Source organism: Notolepis coatsorum (assembly GCF_963971535.1).
Source record: "Notolepis coatsorum genome assembly, chromosome: 1".
Taxonomy (NCBI): Eukaryota; Metazoa; Chordata; class Actinopteri; order Aulopiformes; family Paralepididae; genus Notolepis; species Notolepis coatsorum.
Window position 1 is genome coordinate 68500751 of NC_140165.1, and position 12224 is coordinate 68512974.

At 42.4% G+C, this 12224-nt stretch overlaps 1 protein-coding gene across 1 annotated transcript in view; it reads left to right on the forward strand.

The window, feature by feature from the left end:
- dhx57 (DEAH (Asp-Glu-Ala-Asp/His) box polypeptide 57) overlaps positions 1–11076 on the forward strand; it is a 110525-nt gene extending 99449 nt beyond the window's left edge. Inside the window, exons 19-22 of the mRNA XM_084324430.1 lie at positions 3100–3174; positions 4926–5060; positions 8205–8405; positions 9439–11076. Coding sequence (XP_084180556.1) covers positions 3100–3174; positions 4926–5060; positions 8205–8405; positions 9439–9582 — 555 coding nt within the window. The 3' untranslated portion in view covers positions 9583–11076. The remainder of the gene's footprint in view (positions 1–3099; positions 3175–4925; positions 5061–8204; positions 8406–9438) is intronic.
- The last annotated feature ends 1148 nt before the right edge of the window (positions 11077–12224 follow it).

Below are 12224 nucleotides of genomic sequence, written 5' to 3' on the forward strand. Positions count from 1 at the left end.
ATGGATACAGACATGACTAGGAGGTCCTGAAGACAGTGTTATGGATCCAGACATGACTAGGAGGTCCTGAAGACCGTGTTATGGCCCCAGACATGACTAGGAGGTCCTGAAGACAGTGTTATGGCCCCAGATCCAGACATGACTAGGAGGTCCTGGAGAACGGCTCTGGAATACTTGACTTGAAATCTAAATGGCGGACTAAAGACTAAATTGCGGCCCCTATACACTAACCCTCTATTTGGGACACGGAGCTCTGTCCCAAACACACACACTGTACACAGGAAGGGCACGCAGATGGTATCTACTGCGCATGGGCGTTTTCGCAACAACTGCTCCGTGCTGACTACACGCTGTATTCCTGGCGTTTTTTTTGCGTATCTCCAAACGCAAACACAATTTTGCGTTTCAGCCGTATCCACAAAAAAACGCCAAAAAACGCGTTTCTGTGTAGATAGGACATGATACGCCAGGAATACACTAGTCTAACCTCAAGCTGAGTGTCACGCCCACACGCACAATTTGTATAAATATGTTTTTTCCATCAAATAGTTCAATAAACTACTGAAAATGTCTTGGCAGCATCTCTACACCTTTACCCTCAGTGAGAACACAAGGATATATCAATATGCAAATTATCAACAAATAACTATGTATAGTCAAGGTCATGTGTTGAAGAGGAGTTATGTTTTGGAGTGGAGAGGATGTTTAATGTGTTCAGTAGGGATGCCCCGATCACGTTTTTTGCCACCGATACCGATCGTCGTGAGCCATATCGGCCGATACCGATCCGATACCGATCGTTTTTGATTAAAAGAAATTAAAATTTATTTTATATAATTTTTTTTTAATTTTTTTTTTTATAAAATATATTATATAATTAGACTTGTACTTGTATTATCTGCGAGACATCGCCACCATGCAACAAGCTCCACTGTCTGTGTGTACTCTAGTAGCCTCCAGCTACGGCCAGGATTCTCCGGAGCTGCACCTGGACCCTATACTCGAGTAGCCTCCAGCTACGGCAAGGATTCTCCGGCGCTGCAGCTGGACCCTAGTATTGGTATAACGTTAAATCACATTCACAAGCCCTCAGCTCGAATACGCATCGAATCAGTGTTATAAGACATTGATATCAGGAGCTATCTGTAGCTACTGCTAGCCGGATATATAACGTTAATACAACGCCTCAGTGAATTATTTAGTTCAATGGGACATTTCGTTTTGAACAGTGAACTAGCTTGCGCTAACGTGAGCTAACAGCTAACAGGTATCATACACTCTACTAGACTTTGTGGAGCGTTTGTTTATGTCAGGAGCTATCGGTAGCTGGCCGGCTAGATACCGTTCGGTTAGACAATGCCTCATCATGTATTAAACTAAAAGTGAATAGTTGACTGGGTCATTTTGTAACGGTAGCTAAGCTAACGTTAGCTCAGGGAGACGCCGACGCCGTCCTCCCGTGTCCTGTCTCACTAGACTAGACCCGTGTTTACATGCGTGCGGGAGGGCCCCGCACCACCCGGTGTCTGAGACAGAATGAGATCGGCTTTGACGATCGGCGAAAATAAAGCATTATCACCGATCACCGATCGCATATTTATACTGGTTATCGGCCGATAACGATCGGTGGCCGATCGATCGGGGCATCCCTAGTGTTCAGTGTACTACAGTATACTGACTACACTGCAAACTACAGTACTGACCACATCTCTGTTACCACGCTACACTGCAAACTACAGTACTGACCACACCTCTGTTACCACGCTACACTGCAAACTACAGTACTGACCACATCTCTGTTACCACGCTACACTGCAAACTACAGTACTGAACACACCTCTGTTACCACGCTACACTGCAAACTACAGTACTGACCACATCTCAAACTACAGCACTGACCACATCTCAAACTACAGTACTGACCACATCTCAAACTACAGTACTGACCACATCTCATCTCAAACTACAGTACTGACCACATCTCATCTCAAACTACAGTACTGACCACATCTCAAACTACAGTACTGACCACATCTCATCTCAAACTACAGTACTGACCACATCTCAAACTACAGTACTGACCACATCTCATCTCAAACTACAGTACTGACCACATCTCAAACTACAGTACTGACCACATCTCAAACTACAGCACTGACCACATCTCATCTCAAACTACAGCACTGACCACATCTCATCTCAAACTACAGTACTGACCACACCTCATCTCAAACTACAGTACTGACCACATCTCAAACTACAGTACTGACCACATCTCAAACTACAGTACTGACCACATCTCATCTCAAACTACAGTACTGACCACTTCTCAAACTACAGTACTGACCACATCTCAAACTAAAGTACTGACCACATCTCAAACTACAGTACTGACCACATCTCAAACTACAGTACTGACCACATCTCAAACTACAGTACTGACCACATCTCAAACTACAGCACTGACCACATCTCAAACTACAGTACTGACCACATCTCAAACTACAGTACTGACCACATCTCATCTCAAACTACAGTACTGACCACATCTCAAACTACAGTACTGACCACATCTCATCTCAAACTACAGCACTGACCACATCTCATCTCAAACTACAGTACTGACCACATCTCATCTCAAACTACAGCACTGACCACATCTCATCTCAAACTACAGTACTGACCACATCTCATCTCAAACTACAGCACTGACCACATCTCATCTCAAACTACAGTACTGACCACATCTCATCTCAAACTACAGTACTGACCACATCTCAAACTACAGTACTGACCACATCTCATCTCAAACTACAGTACTGACCACATCTCAAACTACAGCACTGACCACATCTCAAACTACAGTACTGACCACATCTCAAACTAACTGACCACATCTCAAACTACAGTAGTGACCACATCTCAAACTACAGTACTGACCACATCTCAAACTACAGTAGTGACCACATCTCAAACTACAGTACTGACCACATCTCAAACTACAGTACTGACCACATCTACAGTACTGACCACATCTCAAACTACAGTAGTGACCACATCTCAAACTACAGTACTGACCACATCTCTGTTTCTCCACAGGCCAACCTGAACTCTGACAACATCCGCCTGATGTCTGCCATGCTGTGTGCTGCTCTCTATCCCAACGTGGTCCAGGTACACAGCTGCTGCATACTGACATTACCTTGATTGATTGCTTGATTGATTGATTGATTTGAAATAGGGACAATACATATTAATGAGCATGTATGTAAATATGCCAGATTATAGCCAAAGGCAAATTTCCATCTGTAGTTACTTTGCAGGTTGATGTTAACAGAGCAGACAAATTACAAATTGTCATGTACAGAGGTCTAACGACCATACAGGATAGTAACTGGGTAGGTGGTACATGAGCAGAAACAACCCCCTCAGTAGAAAAATGCTTGTCAAAACAGTCCCGGGTAGGCAGATAGTAAACAAAGACGTTTTCAAATGGTAAATTAGATTTATTCATGAGTGGGGCTTACAACCCACAGCCTGTTCCCAAAGGGGAAAAGGGGATGTCATTAGTGGGGATTTCAACCCATATCACATAAAGGGAAAAAGGTAAGGGGAGAACAGACACGGTACATATACAGACAAACAAACAATAACCAAATTAACAGTGTGTCCTTTACAGAACACCACCACCATGTGGGATCGATTCACACCCCAGTGGTCACTAATACCGCCACCACGCTATCATTTCCACACGCAACAGCTAAGAGGGAAGGCAGCCTCCTCACTCCACTCTGAGACGTGGCAGTGACTTCGCAAGAGGGCCCCGTGTGTGTGTCATCTTCCAGATTATATCCACTCATCCAACTAACTGCCCACAGGTGTAATCAAGCAGGTGCAATCAGCTCAACCAGGAGGATGAGTGGTATCTGAGGAAAGAGAAAAGAAACAGAATTAAAAGATGACACATCACACAACCAAGAATAACATAATCCATACTTATGATACTAATCTGATGTTCCCATGGTCTTCCAAATACAGTAATAATGATAATGACCAACCCACGTACGTCACACAAATGTACATAAACTTCACAACCAGTGCTAAGGATACACTTTCTGCGTGTGTCTCTGTGTGTGTTTGAATTTGAAACCTTTATTTATTCTCGAAAAGGGACATTGTGGTTTTACCCTAAAAAACACAGGTGAAAACAAAACAAAGATGAAATGAATTAAAAACAGTTACACACTAGGGTAGGGAGGTGTGTAGGGCTGTACCGAATGCTTCGAAGCTTCGATCATAATGTTGACATTCGAATTCAAAATCAACATTTTAATTTTTTATTTTTTATTAAAAGAAATTCAATAAATGTATTTTCTTCATCTTTTTATCTATTCATTCTGTTTAAACCAATGGGTTTTTTCTTCACAGTTGCAGATAAAGATTAGGCTACAGTAATATTATAGTATTATACTATTATAGTATGTGACTAGTCATAAACATTTAAATAAAAAAAAACATTTATCATAAATGATGTAGCCTGTCTGCATCCGCTTGGCGCTCCATCTAATCAAGACGTCACCATCACTTTCGTACCAACCGTGCCCTTATTGGATGATTTATGTTGACGAAACTGATGAGTTATATTCATTAAAGAAAGTTTGATTTAATTTTTAAAAAAGACTCATTTAATCAGATGAATCACTTTATTCAAATTGAGGATTTAGTTTGAGGATATAAAAAAATTATATATATATATATATATATTTTTTTTTATTACGTCATAAAATATGACGACAGGCATTGGAAGCTTCGTTCGTATACTTCAATAGAAGCTTTGAATGTTAAAAAGTGACATTGGGTGCAGCCCAGGAGGTGTGTGTGTAGGAGAGAGAATAACGATGATGGTGTGTGCGATGCTCTGCCAGGTGCGCTCTCCGCAGGGGAAGTACAAGCAGACCTGCAAGGGAGCCGTGAAGATGCAGCCCCAGGCAGGCGAGCTCCGCTTCATGACCAAGAACGATGGCTGTGTCCATCTGCACCCCTCCTCCGTCAACTACACCGTGAGTTAGAACCCTCCTCTGTCAACTACACCGTGAGTTAGAACCCTCCTCTGTCAACTACACCGTGAGTTAGAACCCTCCTCTGTCACCTACACCGTGAGTTAGAACCCTCCTCTGTCACCTACACCGTGAGTTAGAACCCCTCCTCTGTCAACTACACAGTAAGGGGTTAAGTGTCTTCCTCAAGAACACTTTGACGTGATGCCAGGTGGAGCTGGAATCGAACCGGGAACCTTCTTATTACCAGACGAGCGCTCTTACCTCCTGACCCACTGTGGCCTCATTAATCGGTTAATACTTAGGCACTTTATTCACCACAGACTTCATGACTATATACTAGGGATGTCCGATATTATCGGCCGATATTGGCATTAACACTTTCAGTGCCAGCAGGGGGCGCACGATTTAGTGCTTGAATGCCCACCATCCACTTCAATTTTAGCGTTAACGCCTAATCTATGTTTTAAATTATGGCTATGTGTCTAATCTGCCCGTCGCTTATCAATGACTCGTTTTCCAGTCAACATTGTCGAAGCGGATTGTTTTTTTATCGGTTCATTATCGTTTTATAGCATTTTGAAAAGCCCTCGTTTTCAAGGAAAATCGATTCTCTGATTTCCTCAGCCATCGCCCACACACACACACACACATAGGGCGAACGCTGAGAGCTCAGCGAATACAACTCTGATTATCCCAAGACTTGTAAAATAGATTCCTTACCTCAGATCAGATGTTCTCCAAAAAGATCATTCCAATTCCTGATCGCCATTCCAAAAATCGATCGCTTTTATTGATCCAAGACTACATACTGTAAACACATATTCCACGCTGTTCTGATGGTCCACAATGAATCCGATCGGCTCGGGTTACATGCCTGAGAAGTAAAATGTGGATTCCCGATTTTTCTTTTCTCATCCATTTTCATTGAGTCCATTCCAAAAGGGTGTATTACCATCTGGGAGACGATAGGGGCGGTTTTTTCACATCTGAGCTCCTGATGGGGCTGGTTTACCAACGGGAGACTCCGTTGATGAATATGAATTCAGATCGCTAATAAAGAAATAACACGCTAATTGTCGTGGTGGGCATTCAGGCGTCGGGCTGATAACACGTGTTATCACGTGGTGGGCTCTCAAAGTGTTAAAATGTGATATCGGAAAATATCAGTATCTGTTTTCATAAAAAAAATTAAGATTTCACTGATATTTATTTTTTTTACATTTCTATAACCTTTATTTACCCAGGCAAGCAAGTAAGAACAAATTCTGATTTTATTTATTGTCAAAAGTATGCATAATGTTGTGTTAATTCCACAACAAGATATATGTAATGTTAATTACCTGAAATTATTCCGTTTTTGGGGGGGGGGAACCCTGCATATATCGGTATCGGTTGATATCGGTATCGGAAATTAAGAGTTAGACAATATCGGTATCGGTAAAAAAGTCAATATCGAGCATCCCTAATATATACTGTAGATTTCCCGGGATATTTGTATTAAGGTGGAGGGAGCTGAGTCAGCATTCCATTGTATTTGTTATATACAGCCAAAAATAAAACGTTGACTCTTGAAACCACCAAACTTCATATAAAACCTCATTTACATCTTACTTAACACTTTCAGTGCCGGCCGTGTTTTCCTTTTTACCCCGTTGAATGCCACCATCCACGGCCAATGTTAACGTTAATATCGCCTAATCTATGTTTTAAATTATGGCTATGTGTCTAATCTGCCCGTCGCTTATCAAAGACTCATTTTCCAGTCAACATGGGCAAGGCAGATTGTATTTTTATCGCTTCATTTCCGTTTGATAGCATTTTGAAAATCACCCGTTTTCCAGGGAAAAATGATAATCGCCTTTTATTGGAATATTCCAGAACGTTGTCATTTGTCGGCCTATTTATGAATCAAATAAACGCTAGATGATCAATAGTATGTGTGCGCACGCACGCTCTGATAATCGCTGCTCTTATTTCCTCATGGCTTTTACAGTCAAAACAGCCATATCACATATCACATAAACGCTTATATACCCGTGAAAACGAGTCTGATTATTCTAACACTGATAACATAAATTCCTTACCTGAGGTCAGATGGTATCCAAATGGTTTATTCCAATTTCCGATCGCCATTCGAAAAAATCGATAAATGTATTGATCCATCGTGTGTACAGTATAACCCATATTCGCCGTGGCTCAGAGGCTCCAGAATGAACTCTGGTAGACCCCGGCTGCATCAGTGAGAAGTAAAATGTGGAGTCAGAAATCCGTTCTCCCATTCACTTTCATTGAGTCCATTCCAAAAGGGTGATTTACCATCTGGGAGACGATAGGGGGGGCGCTTTTTTCACATCTGAGCGCCGGCGGTCCCTGGATCTCTAACGGTAGGCTCGCGTGATGCAATATGATTTCAGATCTCTAATACAAAAAATACCCGAGAATACTCGTGACCGTGGCATTCAACGGTCGGGGCGTAAACCAGAGAAAAGCTGTGAGTGGCACTCAAAGTGTTAATGCATTATACGTTGCAAGGGTTGAATAAAATGTGTCATCAATCCATTGATCCAAATCAATGTGTTGTTACACCCCTGTAGTATTAGATTGTAGACATCTTGGTTGCTAAACAACAGGTGATCGTAATGAAAGGTAACAATCATATTCATATCCAATGAGCTGTGGCATGGTGACATATTGGTTGGCATGGTGACATATTGGTAGGCATGACATCATGGGAACACTAGGCATCACCCACAGCCAAACTACCTACCAACATGCTACAGGGATGAGGAAGGGGTTTGACATTCACGGGTGTTTACATTTTTATTTTATTTTATTCATGTTTTACATATATACAAAACATAAAAAAAAATATATATATATTTGTTTTGTAAGGTTTTAAATGAGTAAGAAATTACATTAATTTCGAGTAGTGGAAAAGGGGTAGGATTAAATAAGTGTATATTCTTCCTACTCCTTTTTTGAACATGTAAATTGAGTTATGTTCTTTTTTATTTTTATTTTATTGCTAGAGATTAATGATTTGTTTTTGTTTGACTCTGTTTCTATTTACATGTTCGAAATAAAGATTTCAAATCAAATAGAATCAAATGGTGTGTTTACTTGGCCCCGCTCCTGCCCTCTCAGGTGCGCCACTACGACAGCCCCTACCTGGTGTACCACGAGAAGGTGAAGACCAGCCGGGTCTTCATCAGGGACTGCAGCATGGTGTCCGTCTACCCCCTGGTGCTGTTCGGGGGCGGCCAGGTCAACGTGGAGCTGGTGAAGGGAGAGTTTGTCATCTCCCTCGACGACGGCTGGATCCGCTTTGCTGCTGCCTCACACCAGGTCAGTAGATAGACCTGACTCCAGGTCAGTAGATAAATCAGACACCAGGTCAGTAGATAGACCTGACACCAGGTCAGTAGATAAACCTGACACCAGGTCAGTAGATAGACCTGACACCAGGTCAGTAGATAAACCTGACACCAGGTCAGTAGATAGACCTGACTCCAGGTCAGTAGATAAACCTGACTCCAGGTCAGTAGATAAACCAAACACCAGGTCAGTAGATAGACCAGACACCAGGTCAGTAGATAGACCTGACTCCAGGTCAGTAGATAGACCTGACACCAGGTCAGTAGATACACCTGACACCAGGTCAGTAGATAGACCTGACACCAGGTCAGTAGATACACCTGACACCAGGTCAGTAGATAGACCTGACTCCAGGTCAGTAGATAAACCTGACACCAGGTCAGTAGATACACCTGACACCAGGTCAGTAGATAGACCTGACTCCAGGTCAGTAGATAGACCTGACTCCAGGTCAGTAGATAGACCTGACTCTAGGTCAGTAGATAGACCTGACTCCAGGTCAGTAGATACACCTGACACCAGGTCAGTAGATACACCTGACACCAGGTCAGTAGATGGACCAGACTCCAGGTCAGTAGATAAACCAGACTCCAGGTCAGTAGATAAACCTGACTCCAGGTCAGTAGATAAACCTGACTCCAGGTCAGTAGATAGACCTGACACCAGGTCAGTAGATAGACCTGACTCCAGGTCAGTAGATAGACCTGACTCCAGGTCAGTAGATAGACCAGACATCAGGGCTTGTGATATCTTGATATTAGTAGAGCACATAAAAGGGTTCAGTTCATGTTTGCTCCAAGGACGGATATTGAAAGTAGCTCAAATACAGATACAATGGGCAGTTGCTTGCAATACTTCCTTGTGGTCTGTCTTGTGAATGTTCTGAGTGTGATGCTGTGTCTCTCCACCAGGTGGTCTGTCTTGTGAATGTGACTGAGTGTGATGCTGTGTCTCTCCACCTGGTGGTCTGTTTTCTGAGTGTGATGCTGTGTCTCTCCACCAGGTGGCTGAGCTGGTGAGGGAGCTGCGCTGGGAGCTGGACCAGCTGCTGGAGGACAAGATCCGGAGCCCCAGCATGGACCTGTGCAGCTGCCCGCGAGGCTCCCGCATCATCCGCATGATCGTACACCTCATCTCCACCCAGTAGAGCTGCTGCGCCACCTGCTGGTTCTACTGGTTTCTACACAATAACCTGCTGGTCTCCAACTGGTCTCTACACAATAACCTGCTGGTCTCTACACAATAACCCACACCTGCTCTAGTCTCTCACGTGAGTGTGATTGACTACCATGGCAGCCAATGAGGGTATGGGCCTTTCCCCCGGACAGCTCTCCTGATTGGCCCGTTTCGGAAACATGACTCTGTGTGGTCGTTGCCCAACTCATCTGTGACTGAATTCAAACTAAATGTTAATTAGTTAATTAGTTTCCTACTGCGGCTTTTCAGTCAAACTGCCTTCTAAAAGTAATGATATTGGCTCATATTGTGGATCTATGCAGGCGCCTCAAGGCGTCAGCGTCCCCATGCAGTGAAACATCCGTATGGATCAAGGTCTTTGTTGTGGTAGCAGACTGTGTGGATTAGATGAGTACAAGACTTGATTGTGTTTGTATAGATTTTGTTAATTCTATGGAAATCCTGTTGAAAAGTACCGGAAACCATGTCAAAAAGAGGATATGGAGAGGACTTTAGCGTTCTTGGTTTTGTTTCAGTAGATGCTCTTTGGATTAAATCCGGGCTAGGATTCGTTATAGTTATAAAAAAGATGAAATCCAAGGCAGCTCTACAGGTTTTAAAATGCCTTATTTTATGGCTCATATTATTTAGAGAATTTAAAATAAACAGACATGTTTCGGCCTGTACTGGAAACCATATTGGATTCACTGTACTGTGAGTGACATCACACTGTACTGTCTGAGTGACATCACACTGTACTGTCTGAGTGACATCACACTGTACTGTCTGTGAGTGACATCACACTGTACTGTCTGAGTGACATCACACTGTACTGTCTGGGTGACATCACACTGTACTGTAGGTGTCTTTTTAACCAGTGCATGGCCCAGAGCTTCTGCATGTTATTACAATGTTACTTTACATTGATAGAATGTACAAAAGGGTGGAATTGCAGAATGTCAAAATCACACTTTTACAGCGTGAAACGGTCTCATTAAAAATGTAGACGATTTGGTTGTGATATCAAAGTCTAGTTGAGTGTAATTTATGAATTAGTCTAGTTGCATCTCAGAGAAGCAACGAAATGTTTGTTGTATCCAGTGACACAATGAGCCGCCCAGTCTCCACGGCAACCATATACAAACAAATGGGAGAGCGCCCCTCCAGTCCGCTGGTTAAGAGAATGTCAAGTGTAAGAGGCTGGTAAGATTAATGTTTTTACTACATTATGCTCATATATTCTCGGTATTTCATAGGTTTTTGTGAGGTTAAAGACGTTAACATTGCTTTATATTGAGCCTTTAGAGAAGTAAATGTGTATGGTAGGTGTGTGTGTGTTATCTTTAGGTTGTGAGTACATGCTCGTATATCAGAGCTGGTGAACTAAATAACAATATTCCTTTCGCCGCTTTAAAGTCCTCAAAATGTGTCAAATATTCTTTGGATTCATTGGAACGATATGAGAGATAATTTGAGACAAATTGATGATTACATGCCATATTAATAAGGATATTATCGATATCCTATCTGGATGGATAGATGGCACTCCAGGTGGGGGGGGGGGGTCATTTTGATTTTGGGTGAACTGTCCCCTATATATATAGTGGTGGCCAAAATTATTAGAACACCTGACGGATCTGAAAACATTGACATTTTCTTGCCTCCAAAACATGATTTAATTTCCTAATGTTCATGAAACATGCTGATGGTTGCTCTCAGCACAACAAATATCAGATGAAGCTAGTCCTACTTTTTTTTATCCACTTTTAACTTTAATATTAGGTATGTCCACCTTTTGCAGCAATTACAGCAGCACATCTCTGGCATAGTGTCAATATATTTCCTGAGAACTTCAACACTAATGTTATCCCATGCTTTCTGCAACTCGAGCCAAAAACTTTCCTTTGAATGTACAATAGATCTGTCCAGTTTATTGTCCAACTGGCCGCAAATTAGCTCGATGGGGTTGAGGTCCAGACTTTGAGGGGGCCAGTCCATCATTTTCAATGTTCCAACAGATTCCTTCTATTCCAGGTAGTTCCGGCAATAGTTAGAAGAATGTTTAGGGTCATTGTCCTCTTGGAAAATAAACCCAGGCCCAATAAGACGACTCCCAGATGGTACTCCGTGCCTCACCACAATGTTGTGGTATACTTTCTTATCCATGATGCCATCAATTTTCACTAAGTCAGCTGTTCCTGAGGCTGAAATGACACCCCACACCATAATACTACCCCCTCCGTGTTTAACTGTTGGCAAGAGACACTAATTTTTATATCTCTCCCCCTTCCTCCGTCGAACATACACTCTTCGATTGTTGCCAAACTGTTCAAACTTGGACACATCAGTCCATAACACTTTATACCAATCTTCCTTTGTCCATTTCTTGTGTTCTTTTGTAAATTTCAGGCGTTTCACTGTATTTTTCGCTCTCAGTAATGGTTTCTTTGTAAAGTAAAGTCCTTGTTCTCCCAGTTTCCGACGCACAGTTCTTGAAGACCGTTGCACCAGACCATTGGTGTTGATCTTGTCGCGCAGATCTCGTGAGGTCTTTCTTTGGTCCTTAAGACTGAGAATTATGAGATGCTTCACTTGTCTGAAAGTTTATTTTTC